General features: G+C 40.0%; 1 protein-coding gene across 50 annotated transcripts in view; it reads left to right on the forward strand.

Annotated features, from left to right (window-relative positions):
* PKP4 (plakophilin 4) overlaps positions 1 to 15,661 on the forward strand; it is a 210,137-nt gene that overhangs the window by 112,138 nt on the left and 82,338 nt on the right. For 21 of the 50 annotated variants that reach the window (XM_065560571.1, XM_065560547.1, XM_065560548.1 and 18 more), the window contains 4 exons: positions 7,112 to 7,237; positions 7,343 to 7,533; positions 8,456 to 9,014; positions 14,457 to 14,648. In XM_065560571.1, coding sequence (XP_065416643.1) covers positions 7,375 to 7,533; positions 8,456 to 9,014; positions 14,457 to 14,648 — 910 coding nt within the window. In that variant the 5' untranslated portion in view covers positions 7,112 to 7,237; positions 7,343 to 7,374. Of the gene's footprint in view, positions 1 to 7,111; positions 7,244 to 7,342; positions 7,534 to 8,455; positions 9,015 to 14,456; positions 14,649 to 15,661 lie in introns of all 50 variants that reach the window. The other 29 variants (XM_065560544.1, XM_065560545.1, XM_065560569.1 and 26 more) reach the window with 5 other exon arrangements.

Below are 15,661 nucleotides of genomic sequence, written 5' to 3' on the forward strand. Positions count from 1 at the left end.
CCAGGCTATCTTTTAAAAAAAACAAAAACAAAGATCAAATATCACCTACTGTATTTCCAAATAACCTGTAGCCTTACAAGGCATAGGTCCAAATCTATATATATTTTCAGAATACTCATGGGATCCTAAAATGGCCTTTTCAGATATAGTCTTCAGTTATGGCTTGGGATGCCAGAAGTAAGAGAAACAAGATTACTGAAGTACTGAACAAACAAATTAATTTAAAAATGTAATGGCACTGGCAATATAGCTGGCATCATGCACTTAGCCAAAGTCAGGGTTTTTGATTTTGAGATTATTTTCTTGGGGAGGATCTTGTATAGGATACTAGGGGTAACCCACAGTGTTTGAAAAATGCCAAGAGTTTTTCTTTTGTTTTATTTTATTTTAAATTTTTTACTAGAGAGCCAACGTTGATGGTTTAATATTCCTTTTTCAGGCTGATATCTCTAATAAATCAGCACCCCTTTAATGCTATGTATTTAATGTAGTTCTTGGAAAGAGACTAAGTCATGCTGCATTAAAATGAATGAACCATCTTCAAAATAGTTGAGCAGTCTACATTGCTGAGAAAAGTTAATACTTTTATTTCACTATCAAACCCTTTAACATTTTATGACCAGCCTGTTATTTTGTAATGTATGCCATTACAGTAAATGTTTGAAATATCCTTATCTTTTAAAGAATTGATGGTGAATTGAAAGGCTAGGTTTAAAAATAGCAGATATTAGACTTTTATCTTCAAGATTCAAATTGGAACTTTTTGAAGATGTAAACAACTACATGCATTTCTTTTGAAAAGAGTGAAAATCGAATTGCCTCTACCTTTGTTCTGTTACATTGAATAGAAACCTACTGTATGTGAATCCACATTTCTACAAAGTGTCAACATTATCATAATGTTGTGACTTTCATCACTTTATTTTCAATTTATCTGTAAAATTCTTGAAAGAAAAACCAGTTTTGACTCCACAAGATCACATTCTGGAATCCATTATCACATAATCATATGAAACATAATTTCCTTTGATACTTGTTGAGAGAGATGACTCTTTATGGTTCCTTTTATTAGAACTGAAGAATTTTTAAGCAATGAGAACATTTATTTTAAAATACCTTTCCTAAATCATAGGAATTGCCATGTCACACCTGATCCTTTGTCCATTTAGTCAGATATCTGGTCTCTGACAGTGTCTGTAGTAGATACTTAAGAGGAAAATGTTTAAAAACCCCAATTCTCTCAATTAGAGAATAACATGCCAATATGGGAAATTTTGTCTTAATCCCCACAGAGGTTGGTTCATGCCCTGATAGATGAAGGTTTTTATCGCTCCATCACTGTGTTTTTTAAAATATCCAACATTTCTTTGAATGAATCCTACTATGCTCATGGCCTCAATGATAGCTTGTGACTATGAGTTCCACAGATTAATTATGTTAAAAACCAATAAAAGGTTTTTTTTAAATATGTTGCCATTCATTGAAATGGAAAGTCCCCTAGTTCTTGTGTTATGAGACAGTGTAAATAGGAGAGCCCAATTTACTTTCATCAAGTATAATATGGTCACTTCTTTAATCTACTTTCTAAACTAGGGGTTCTCAAACTTCATTGCACCGTGATACCCTTCTGACAACAAAAATTATTACATGACCTCAGGAGAGGGGATCAAAGCCTGAGCCCACTCAAGCCTCATCGCCCCAGGGAAGGATGGAGGGTCCAAAGCCCAAACCCCACTGCCCCTGGCGGGAGGGGGAAGGGAGACCAAAGCCGAAGCCAAAAGGCCCAGGGCTTGGGCTTCGGTCCCAGACAGTGGGGCTCGGGCTTTGGCTTTAGCCCCGGGACCCAGAAAGTCTAAGGAAACCCTGGCAACCCCATTAAAATGGGGTTGGGACCCACTTTGAGGTCCAGACCCAGAGTTTGAGAGCCCCTGTTCTAAACTGATCATTTTCATTGCCCATTTGGGGACCACTTCTATTTCTGCTATATCTTTCTGAGACCAGGTAAACAGAACTTGACACAATATTCTAGTTGAGGAAGCATCACTGACAAAATATGTTCATTGTTACTTTTTTATCCCATTCTTTATATGTCCTAAGATTTTTTTTTTTTCTCTTTTGACCAAGGAGGAGCACTGAGCAGAAGTCCACATGACACACAGGTCTTTTTTTTTTTTCTGAGTGATTACAGTTAATGTAGGAGCCTTCATTGTGCATGAGTGTTAGGAATACTGTGAACTAATGTGCATTGCCTTGCATTGGATCGCCCTGAATTTCGTCAACCATAGTGACGATAACTGACTATTTCTAAATATTCTGTTGTCTCTAATCCATATTCTAATCAATAACAGTACTTTCTCACCCATAATTAACTAATTTTTCTTAATGGCTTCTTAAGACGGTCAATTTTTTTTGAAAGTCAAAATAACTTATAACAAAGTTATTCACTTTAAAATTCTAGATAGTAAAAAATGGTAGATTAGAGAGAAGAACAAATTTGCTTCACAGAAGCCCAGCTGGTTTGTCCATATCATCTCTTCGTCTATGTGTATTATAATTCTATTTTTAATTTTTTTAAATGAAATTTACTTGATACTGAAATAACACTCACTCGTGTCATTTCCAGAATCACTGTAGCACCTTTATAAAATTCAATTACAAAGTTTGCTGCTCTCTAACCTCTGGTATAGAAGCCAATTTTAAGGCGATTCCTTATTATTATTAGCAATTCAACCACTTCATTCTTAAATTACTTCAGAACTCTTGGGTACATACTATCCAGCCCTCAGAAATGGTTGTTCTTTACCAGAGTGTTCTAGCATCATCTCTTTTAATATCACCATTTCTGAAATTATCTCAGCTTTATTATCTGAAATGAATAAGTCCAGGTTAGGTGTCTCCCAAACATCCTCCGCTCTGAAGACTGATGCAATTAAATAATTTTACTTCTCTGCATTGTTATTACCCTTGTCAATTGCTCATTTTTTTCCCTGGTAGTTCAGTCAACTTATCAATTCTTTCATAAGTTGCTTGCTTCTGAAGTACTTAAAAAAATTCTTTGTTTTAGTCTCTTCAGCTATTTGCTTTATATATACCTTTTTGACTGGATTTCCATTTTCTCAGGGATACCAATTTGACTTAAATAATCTCTTGAACCTTGCAGTTTAACCATACTGGTTATTTCCTTGGCTTCCTACATCTTCTTTTGGGGCTTGATACTGCAAGGTACTCTGGCCCCAGTCCAGCAAAACATTTAAGTATATGGTGACTACACACATGCTTAAATTAAAGTAGGGTTACCATACGTCCGGATTTTCCCGGACATGTCCGGCTTTTGGGGGCTCAAATCCCCGTCCAGGGGGAAATCCCCAAAAGCCGGGCATGTCCGGGAAAATCGGGAGGTCAGCCGGGCCGGCGGAGAGCCGGGTCGGCCGGGCCGGCGGGGAGCCGGGTCGGCTGGGCCCGCGGGGAGCCGGTCAGCCCGCGGGGAGCCAGGTCGGCCAGGCCCGCGGGGAGCCGGGAGCCGGGGGGTGCGCCGGGCCGCCGGGGGCCGGCAGTGCTGGGCGGGCCGGGGGTGGTCGGCCGGGGCCGGCACCCCAGGGCCCGAGCTGACCCAGGCTGGAAACGCCGGGGGGCCAGCCTGGGCCGCGCCTCCTCCCCCCACACCCCTCTTACCTGCTTCAGGCTTCCCGCGAATCAAATATTCGCGGGAAGCAGGGGAGGGGGCGGAGACTTTGGGGAGGGGGCGGGGTTGGGCGGGGCTGGGGGCGGGGCCGGGGGCCGTGGAGTGTCCTCCATTTGGAGGCACAACATATGGTAACCCTAAATTAAAGTTAATGGAGTCAGGGCCGGCTCTAGGTTTTTTGCCGCCCCTGAAATTGTGCTGCCCCAAGCATGTGCTTGGTTTTCTGGTGCCTAGAGCTGGCCCTGAATGGAGTAAAGGAATCTCAGCTCCAAACATTTAGATCTGCAATACTGAGTTCATATGATAGCATTGCCTTCTCAAAGATTCCTGAAGTTCAGTGGGCACTGGGCCTCAGATCCCATAAATGTGAATGTACAGGGACATTTCCTTCACAGAAGCCAGAACTAGTTATTTATGTCTATTGCAACTGGCCCCAGTCCCCCTTTGGCCATTCACTAGTATGTAATAAGTGAACACAAATATGCTTGTGCTTCTAAGCTAGCTGGATCTGGGTAGAGTCTAATCACTGGTTTGTAGCTCTTGTCTCTCTAGGCCACACTCCCAGGCACAGGTTTCTTGTGTGAGCCCTTTGAAATGTGGGATGCCACAGTCCAGCTGCTCTAGTCCCTAAATGCAGTTCCTCAGACCTCACAATACCCCTAGTTGCTTACACACACTCCCTTGAAGTTCTACCTAGCTGGCTCCTAATTTAACCTCTTTGGGAACAATGTGACATGAGTGCAAGGAACACAGGCCTAGCAAAGGAATTTCTTAACTACAGTCACTTTACTCTTAAGCACTAGAGAGTTACAGATCTTTGCAAAATAATAAAAGTCCTGAGCTCCAACCACTGCCTGACCCGGGCTCCTAAGACTGATCTCCCCCTTCTTTGAATCTGCATTCTTGTTAGCATTACTGGCTAGGCATAATTCCTCCTGCCTGCCTTCTGTCTCTCCAGCCCAGTCATCTTGCATGTGGCAATGGATTTGTCTTCCATCCTTCTGCCCCGAGAAGCACTTTTTCCTTAAATATAGTCTCCAGGTCGAGGAAACTCCAGCCCCTTCTCCCAGTCAGGCTTGTGTGTAGGGAGTAGATTGTTTCATGGTTATGGGCTGGTAATTGAAGGACAATCAGAGTCAATGCCCTCAATTATTGTCTTGATGATGACTTCTGAGATCATCCTTCAAGGAGATGTCAAGCATCTTTCTTGGGCATGGTGGCTTTCTGGAATACATCATAGTAACCTTGCCTTGTGCAAGGTTTAACATGCGTTTAGTACTACAACATGGAGATCACAGTGGTTTGACCTAGACATATCCCACTCTGTCACAGAAGATGTCTGCATCTTAGTTGCCAGCCTCATGAATGTCTGGATGCCCAACATTTCAGAAACCATATTCATAGGTTAAAATGTCCCTCTTATTTGACACCCCATTATACATTTAAACTTCATCTACATTTGTCTTACGTCTTGAAAAACTTTTAGATAATGAAAGCAAAGCACCCAATATTTTGGGAGAAATCATGTTTATTGAATGTAAAATACTCATTGACATCTTGAAGCCATTCAGCAACCATCTTAAATGAAATTTATCTAACGGGGTTGTTGGCATCTTGTAAAATCCATTTATTGGTAGCAAAATCACTTCTGAAGGAATGAAAACATACTACTTGAAACTTGTTATTGAAATATATCTGCAGAGATTATTTTCTCTTGAAAATACAAAACAGTAAAACTGATCCCAGAAGAGGAACTAGTGATTGTCTCAGCATCTAATATCTGCACTACAAAACAGAATAAATTTGGGTTTAGGTGTAACTATAGATGTTTATTTATGTCGGAATGGATACCCCCTTGTAGATGTGAGCACCCTCTCCACTTTGCCTGTCATTTAATGGAGCCATGTACTTTTTTGGCAGGAGAGAATATTGTTATAATGATAACTGATCACATGAGTGAAAAATAGGGGCAAAAATGATAGATCTACAGAACAAAAGGTCTTATGCTGCTCAAAACTGGAAGTATAAGCTTGTCATGCAAATAGAATTTAAAAAAAAACAAATTGATGTAATGAAGGAATTATTTGAAGGAATAGTGTAAGGCTGAAATTACACACACCTTTTCTTTATGTATTAAAGTCAATGTAATTCTTACATAAGAGAGATTTCCCAAACTAAAAGTTTTAATGCTCTATTTTCTTGTTAAAATACTATAATCAACACTAGTCACACATCTTTTGTAAAGCACCATTCAATGACAAAACCGCTTGTGTGCTCAGAAGAAAACAGACATAATAAGGAAAGTTGTTCAAGGATTGTTTCAGATTTTTCACTGATTTATGGTAGACAGTATGGTTCTGATCTGAAATGTAATTAAAAGATAGTCATAGGTTGTCGTGTTTGCTGTGTCTCAGTGATTCTTATCAAATGTGAAAGTTTACATGTAAACATAATTTTTTGAACTCTGTTTTGCAATCTCAAATTGGGATCTGAAAGTAAAGCTGGATTCTTTCCTTTAGACATTATCATTCATAATAATAAAGGTTATTCAAGCCAAATTAGGTTCTTAGAGGCACTTGTGTGTAGACTCATTTTACTCAACTGATATGTGCATAAATGACTTTGTAAACATTTATGTTGGTGATGCAAAAGTAGGAATATAATTCAGACAGCCTTTTAATTATGTTGGTCCTGTAGTGATAAAGGAGTTAACAAATAAAAACTTAATGGCACTACAATCTGCAGATTGACACACATAGAGAATAAGGCTATGTCTACACCAGAGACCTTACAGCCGTACCACTGCAGCTGCTCTGCTGTAAGGTGTCCCATGTAGCTGCTCTTTGCCAACAGGAGAGAGCTCTCCTGTCAACATGATTAAATCACCCTCAACGTACAGCAGTAGCTATGTCACCAGTAGAACATCTCCCAGCAACGTAGCGCTGTCCACGCCAGAGCTTCTGTCGATGAAACTTATGCTGGTAGGGGGGAGAGGGTATTTTTTTCACACCCCGATGTAACAAAAGTTTTACCAACAAAAGTGCTAGTGTAGATATCCATTCAGTTAGAAGGTGCCATTTTTGCAGTCACTTCATAGTAGAATCACATCTTAAATAATACGCTGCATAGTTGTGAGATATGAATCTGCATTTTGCATCAAAATAGGCAGGAGAAGTATAACAAAACTCAAAATTTTATACCACCTTCAGAAATGTAAGAAACTAGCTTGAAGAGCTTCTCATGTGTAAGGTTCAGATAAATTGCATATGATTAGTTGGTACTGACATACCAATGGAACTGTGCCTCTCCTGTTATATAGCATCTAAGTTCTTTGTAACTGGTGGTGTATAAGACAATAACAAAGTACTAGAAAAGTACTGTCAGTTATATAAGCAACATTAGCTTTAACTAATTGAACTCTGCTTTCAGATGTGCCAACTACAGATGTAAGCAAACCCAGAGTGTCTGACAGTGTCCATATCAATACTTATCAGGTTAGAACAGAGCCAGAACAAGGGAACCTCTGCTCACCAGAACAGACATCTCTCCATGAAAGTGAGGGTCTGTTGTACTCATTTTAAATACTGAAAGTTTATTTCTTTATTGATTGTGTCAGAATTGTGTAATAGCTTTTTTCTCATACTGGTTTTATATCTGCAGGGTCAGTAGGTAACTCAAGAAGTTCAACACAAATGAATTCTTATTCTGACAGTGGTTATCAGGAAGTAAGCAGTTTCCATAACAGCCAGAACTTGGGCAAGTCAGAAAATAGACAGCAGCATTCACTTACTGGAACCACTAGTAATCATTTGGTGAGAAACTCACGGGCTGAAGGACAAACTTTAGTTCAGGTACGCAACATAGCAAATGCTTTTTTCAGCTTAGTTGTTGCTCTGAAATACATTTTGAACACAAATATATGGCTAGTTCTAGATTTTTTATTATAGGCAAGAATTAATAAAGTTCCTTTGAAACATTTCAAATTAATTAAATAGTAACATTTTTCTGGGTAAATAGTAATCTAAGTGGTAGACAGCCAGAAGAGTATTTATTTACTAAAATTATTATGCATCCAGTGTTGGTATTGTAACTGAAACCCAATAAACTCTTCTAAGTACAGCAGGCAAAAGAGTACATTATTTGTATCCTAATTCGATAAAACCGCAATTGAAGCAATTTAACTTTAGGGAAGACAAAAATCTTAATCATAGATTTATGCCTCTGTTTAAGTCTTATGTTAAAGACAGGCAATGTTTGTTTTATGTCCTTCTGCTACCCTTTGTTTTTTCAGCTCTTCCTTGAATCACAGACTGGTACCAGTCCTACTTTCTTTCAGTTTTATCTCTTTTATAATAGAACTATATATATAACTACAGATAGGATTCAACACTAATTAGTTATTAGAACTGGGGGTGAAAAAATGTTAGTATGTTAACAAAAAAAGAAGCAGAGACGCACTCAGAAGTACAGAATGGAGGGATATCAGTCTTCATATTTTGATTTGATATTATGGAACATTCTAGATGGAGAAGAGGTGGAGAATAAGTGAAGAATTCAACTAATGTGTTTTCCCAGGGAAAAAGACATAATATAAAGGAAATGTAAGAAGTAGAGAGACTGTAAATTTAATCCTTACTTGTGTGGTCAGTTTTATACTGTATTGAATGATATGCTTTTTCTGATGGCTTTTCTGTTTCAATAAAAAATGAAAATAATCACAGAGCCAAAATATTTGAAATTAATAAAACTCATTTTGTTTTTCTTCTTAAATAGCCCTCCGTAAATATTGCTGCCAACCGAGCGATGAGACGTGTTAGTTCTGTTCCATCCAGAACACAGTCTCCTTCTTATGTTATCAGCACAGGTGTTTCTCCTTCAAGGGGGTCACTGAGAACTTCTGTAGGAAGTGGTTATGGTTCTCCATCAGTTACTGAATCACGACCCCTTACTTCTAGTGCATATTCATCCACTACATTACCTGTACAGCGAGCAACATCTCCCTATACAACACAGAGACCTGCTTCACCAGCAGCTGTACGGCGGATCGGTTCAGTCACATCTAGGCAGGCAGCTAACCCCAGTGGAGGAACTTCTCAATACCAAACATCTGTCAGAGTGGGCTCACCTCTTGCCCTAACTGATGCACAGACAAGAGTAGCTTCTCCATCTCAAGCCCAGATGGGATCTTCTTCCCCAAAACGTGCTGGCATGACTGCAGTTCCACAGCATTTGGGAACAACATTACAAAGAACAATTCATGACATTGACCAGTATGGACAGCAATATGATATCTATGAGAGAATGGTACCACCACGTCCAGATAGCCTTACAGGTTAGTAAAAAGGTAAAGACGCTGCTTAAAACTTCGTGCACACTTTCATGTGTAGAAAATCAGTAATGCAGTTATAAATATACAAAGTAAACACTGTGGTGTAAAAAAAACCCAATTATTCTAGGTTCTTCAGACAAGTTATAATTGCTGATGTATCAAATGGTGTATTGCATTCATATTTGTGACCGTGGAAGTTTGTAGCAAATGCCATATTTTCTCTCAATTCAACAAATTATGATAGTGATGTAAAACATAGCATGTTTTCTGAACTTTTATTTTATTATGAAGTTGCAAGATTGTTCCAAAAAATATGGACTGTATTAGAAGTCAAGTTGTATCTAAATACATATAGAGCTTATAAACAAAGTTACAAGTGGTGCAGGTAATCGTACATTAAACCTAACTTTGTTTTAAAGTCATTTAAATTGGCTCATGAATCTCAAAGCACTTCACAACAAATTAAGTATTAGCATTACGGTGATGGTCTAGGCAAATGGAGCAGCTATTATATGTGTAGACATAGTTCATATACAGCCTTGAAAAGTAGAACCTGTTTATTTGAGAAGGTTATTCCTGAGAGGATTCTGCACCAAAAAATTAAAAATTCTGTGCCAAAAAATTAAATTCTGCACACAATATTTTAAAATTTATGCAAAATTCTGCAAGTTTTATTTGTCAATAAATAAATGCAGAGGCTCCAGCATGGCAATGGGGAACACAGGCCACTGGCTGTACGAAGACGAGAGTTCACCCTCCAGCCTCCCCACCCCAAGACATGGACTCAGTAGTGAGGCTGCAACCAACCCTGACACAGCACAAGGTCTGGGCCTGCCCCAGAAACACCCTGGGGTCCTGCCCCAGATGTGGGGCAGGCAGGCTCAGCCGGGCAGGATCCAAGTGTGGAGGGACTCTGTGTGTGGGGGATCCAGGTGTGAGTTGAGAGGATTCTGTGTGGGACAGTCCTGATGCAGGTAGTTCAGTGTGGAGTCTAGGTGTGGGAGGACCTGGATGCACAGAGGCTCATAGGAGGGGTTCCATGTGCAGGGGAAATGGGACTCTGCAGGGACTTCCAAGTGAAAGTGGTTGGGGCTCAGTGGAGGAGTCTGGGTGTGGGGGACTCAGCAGGGGGGCTGGGAGCTGGGGGAGTGGGGCTTGGTGGGGTGGGGGTCTGATGCAGCTAGTTGGGGGTCTGGATATGGGGGCTCAGGCTTGTCAGGGTGGGGGTTTGAGTGCAGGGAGTTCAATGGGGGGTGGTCTGGATGCAGGGGTGGGGGTCCAGAGGCAGGGATCTGGGTGCAGGGAGACTGGAGATGCAGGGGTTGAGGTTCAATGGGATGGGGTTGGGGCATGGCGGACTAGGGGGGTTCTGGGTGAGGGTCAGGCTTGGTAGGGGGTCTGGGTATGAGAGATCCAGATGCATGGAGGTTGGGCAGATGGGGGAGCAGCTCCCCGTTCAGTGACCTCTCCCTTGCAGCTGAGGAGCGATGCGGGCAGGAAGCAGGGGAGGATGCTGAACTTCCTGCAGCTGGGGGAGATTTCTGGGGGTGGGTCTGACATGGCCCCAGCCACTCCTTGCAGGGGAAGAGGAAGTCTCGTCCTCTCCTGCCTCCAGCCCAGCTGGGACTAGCAGCTGATCCCATCTCAAGGTAGAAGCCGCTGGTTGGGGTGTCCTCAGTCCTGGGGTGATTTAGCTCTCTGCTGGCTGCTCCAGGTGCCTGAAATGATGTACCTGCGCAGCAAGGGAGTGGTGTGTGACTGTTCTTGCAGCTTCCCTTTTCTTCCCTGTCAGAAAGTCATTTTTCTTCAGGGAAGCAAAGAAATCTTCAGGGGACATGAATTCTGGGCTTGCACAATGGTGCAGAATTCCCGCTTGTTAGGTTAGTTACTTTAGACCTTGAAGTTGTACTTGTGTATTACCCTTTCTGGTCTCTTAATTTTCATCTAAAAGAGCCACATGTGTGATCATGCAGTGAAAATCATGTTATTTCACTGTGAATGCACATTAAAGTGCTTGTTTAATTTTTCTTTATCACTAATAGTCCAGGCACTCCCCAATCTGTTCCCCCTGCCACTGCAGGAATTGGCTACCTGCTTCCCCTTTCTATTCCCTTCCTTTTCATAGGATTAATAACCTGCCAACTGATAAGGCAAAAATCAGTATTTAGCATGTTGACCTGGAAAATTTTGCAGTCAAAATTAATACAGTTTAGTGGATTTGGATAACCTATAGTGTGATAGTAATCCTTTATAGTAATAATGCTTAGCATTTATCTTGTACTTTACATTTTTCAAAGTACTGTACAAATATTAATGTTTTAGTTTTGTACTGTGAGCAGTTTTACCACCTTAAACACATTGATCCATGGCCATGCACAGCCCTTAGGAAAAAGGACTCATTTGAGTAATTGACAAATCAAAACATTAGAAACAGATTTGTTAAAGTTTTAATTTTTTTTTTTTCGTTTGAGAGCAGCAAGTAGCAACAGCTATAGTCTAGGATGCAGAACAGTTTCTCTTATAACCTCCACTAAAAGCTTTCCAAAGCATTTGTATTTGAAACTGAAATATTCTATGCTTTGTCTCTGTCCAAAGTTAAATTATTTTTAAAAGTTTGAATAAACTCCCTTCAGCAGTAATGAAAAGATGAGGAAATATACTTTTTTCAGGGGGAATAAACAAAAACGCCTGAAACCTTAGACTCAAATTTATATGTGATCAGTTTTCTGACCACTGACACTATATCCACCTACTGGACCCACTCTAGGGGAGGAAATTTGGACAGGGGAGAAAAAGGTTAGTACTGCAGCAGCCTCTAGCACAATTCCAAAAAATGCACACTGCTGTAAAAGCTGAGAGAGGACATAGTAGAATGGTTGATCAGCTCCTCTCTTCCCTCTGGGTTTGTGGTCTCAGAAAAAGGTCAGTGTGTCCTGAGGAAACTGTTGCAGAGATTAAATGACTTGCCTGGGAGGTGACATAGTGATCTAGTGGACCTAACTGTAGGTTTAGAAGTTGGGAGACCTGAATTTTAATCCTAGTTCTGAGACTAGCTTCCTGATTTACTTTGGATGAGTCACTTAAGCTTTCTGTCCCCACCATCTAGATAATTTTTTCTGCCCAAGTTTTAATGTCCCTAGAAGCCCTGATGCCAACCAGAGAGTTTCCTCTCAGACATCATAGTAGGGCAGGTTTGAGATTTTTTTGAAAAAGGTATTAAAATACAAGTTAAGGTATAATATCACTTCTTTCTCCAAGAATCATAATTTGGAGTTGTGTAATAATGTCCCTCATATTATCTACTCATCTGAGTCCAAATATTAACTTTTTGTGTAACTATAATTAATAGTTATTAAAACACAGTGCCTGGAATTATGACCTATGTACAGGAGGCATGATTGCAATTCCATCTGAATTTTATAAAATGGATTGGAAAAAAGCTGTTTGAAGTGTGAATAAAACACTACTTTCTCTGGACTATGAAATTTCTGTGGACTGGCACCTTTCACTGTTTCTCCTGAACCCCACCTGATTTTGTCAACAAAGCTGATCATATTTCTGTATGACTAGTTGCAGTACCTATATTTTCACTTTCTTATTTACTAACTATTATTGTATGACTGATTAATTCTGTAGTTTGTGTTTGTGTAATTATTTGTATTTAGGGAGGGATTTTGGATCAATTGTGTTTATAATCCTGTGGGAGTGAAATCTAGCATTAGTGCAACTCTGAGGTTGGGGGGGGGGAAGAATCAAAATTAACAAATCAGGGAAAGAAGAGTTAAGGGTGCAAAGTTAGTCTGAGAAACTGATGCATGTTGAACCACAGGAGATAGGTATTCAAAGGAAAAAGTATATTTGAGGGTAATCCTCTTAAAGAATATAGTTAAGTCCATGGAACTAATGAAGTCACCCAAAGACTAGGGATGAAAAGAGAAGAGGAGAGAGCCAAGAATGGAAGGAAACTTGAGAGAGCTCAAACAGAGAGAGAGAGAGAGAGAATGGAAACAAGATAATGTCATTGAAAGATGCTGAAAGAGTGGCCAGAATGAGAGGAAGAGAACCAAGGGAGGGAGGACATGTCACAGAAGCTAACGGAGGAGTGTGTGTCTGGTATCAATGGCAGCAGAAAGTTTGAGCATGGAATATAAGCCTAAAAAATTAGCCATAAAGAGGTCATTTCAAATTTTGAGAGCGCTTTCAAGAGATTGGAATGGGCTGAAGCCAAATTGGAATGGGTAAAATACAGAGTCTGAGGTGAGAGAGGTAATACATTTCTTGTAAACACAGTCTACTCAATGAGTTTGAAGCTAAAGGAGAATAAGTGAAGACAGGATAGTTGTTGGAAGAACAGGCAGAGTCAAGGTTAGGATTTTTATATTTAAAAGATGGAGATACCAGGGTATATTTGAATACACTTTTATCAGAGGGAAAGGAAGGAAGGTTAGCAGTCCAGAAAGAAAATAGGGCCTAAGAGACAGAGGGCTGGTCTACACTGGGGGGGGGGGGGGGCTGACTTCAGCGGCAGCAGGAGGTGAAATGAATAGTTCATTTGTGAGTAGTTTTTGCAGAATCTTGTAATCAGCTTGGCAGCACAGTATAGATTGAGGGGATATCTTGGAATGGAACTGCTACATTTGTCATCAAAGAGAGAGAAACGTTAGATAATGGCGTTTAACAGTCTGTTGCTTTCTGCTGAGCAATCATCAAATCCAGAAATAATGATCTTGAACTGTTTTGAAGTTTTTGATACAAAACATTTAAGAACCTTAGAATATTACAACTAAACCATTTGTTTAGCAACAAGTGAAAATCAAATAGGAATATGAAACAAATTTCTATTCTTTCTTGTTTTGAAATGTTTCCATGATCTGAATAGGCAAAGTTACAAATAACATTTGAAACTTTCAGAATAAATGTTAAAGTTTCAGGAACAATTTGAATTATCTGCTTGTCTAAATTACATAAAAACCCATGTTAAAAAATGTTAAAAATAGAAGTCACGGTAAAATGTCGTCATCATCATCATCTTCCTGAAAAGTACATGCAAAATCTGAGCACTTCATATTTCCTTAGTTACTTTTTAAAAAAATCTCACAATAGTTTCACAAAACTTAAAAGCAAGCAATACTTTTTACTGTGGAGCACATATAATCACTTTGGCTAATTAAAAGACTAACAGTAAAATTGCTAAGGGACCATCACAATTCACTTGCTTAATGGGGGTGATTTTCTGATGAAGGTGGAGCAGAAATATGACCATTATGTTTGGAGATACCCAGACTGCTGCTTATTAAAAGTAGTCCATACTGATTTCACTGCAGTGCTTTACTTCTAACAACTCTACAAAGTTTAGGCAGAACTCCTACAAAGCCTCTGAATTCCAGCTGACTTAAATTGCCACTAATTGCATACCATACATATTTACCTTTTTCTTGCTTCTAGGCTTGAGGAGTTCGTATGCTAGTCAGAACAGTCAGCTTGGGCAAGAATTACGTTCTGCTGTATCTCCTGACCTACACATCACCCCCATATATGAAGGGAGAACCTATTACAGTCCTGTGTACCGCAGTCCAAATCATGGAGCAGTTGAGCTACACCAAGGGTCCCAGACAGCACTATATCGAACTGGGTCAGGTAGGTATAGAATTGAGGTTTTTCAGCATTCCCCAAATTTAGATGATTTGCCCCAAAAATCTTTCTTGATTTACATATTAGTTTTCTACTTGAGAGAATATAAATTGTTGCCACGCTGTCAATATGCATGATGATAGATATGTGTTGCTAATTTAAAATAATAGATTACAAGCCATAAATCAGTGAAGAGGAAGAGACCTAAATCTGAAAGACTTGCACAATAATGGCAGATAGGAGTAAGAAACAGATTAGTTTAAAATGCTCTTTATTCTTTTGTGATGTCTATAGCAAGTACTCAAGACTATATGCTGATAAGTCCGTTTTGAGCTAAACCAAGGGTTCCCAAACTTGGTTCGCAGCTTGTTCACGGTAAGCCCCTGGCGGGCCACGAGACACTTTGTTTATCTGAGCGTCCGCAGGTACGGCCGCTCGCAGCTCCCAGTGGCCGCGGTTCGCCGTTTCCAGCCAATGGGAGCTGCGGAAAGCGGCGCGGGCTGGGTATAGCGTATTTCTTGGTTTAAACCCTCACTAGCCAATCATAGAAGTGTTGGAAGTGTAGGTCTGGAAGGGGCCTCAATACATCATCTAGTCCTGTTCCTTGTACTCAAGGACTACTTAATAACTAGACCATTCCAGACAGGTGTTTGTCCAACCTGTTCTTTAAAACCTCCAGTGACAGAGATTCCACATCCTCCTTGAGCAATTTGTTCCAGTGCTTAACTATCCTGACAGTTAAGAAGTTTTTCCTAATGTCCATCCTAAACCTCCCTTGCTGCAGTTTTAAACCCATTGCTTCTTGTCCTATCCTCAGAGGTTAATTAAAACAATTTTTCACCTTCCTCTTTGTCACAATGTTTTATGTACTTCAAAACTGTTATTATATTCCCCACTCAGTCTTCTCTTCTCCAGACTAAACAAACCCAATTTTTTCCAAACTTTCCTCATAGGTCATGTTTTCTAGCCCTTAAATCATTTTTGTTGCTCTCCTCTGACTTTCTCCAGTTTGTCCACAT

The sequence above is a fragment of the Chrysemys picta genome, chromosome 11 (genome assembly GCF_011386835.1).
Source record: "Chrysemys picta bellii isolate R12L10 chromosome 11, ASM1138683v2, whole genome shotgun sequence".
Classification (NCBI taxonomy): Eukaryota; Metazoa; Chordata; order Testudines; family Emydidae; genus Chrysemys; species Chrysemys picta.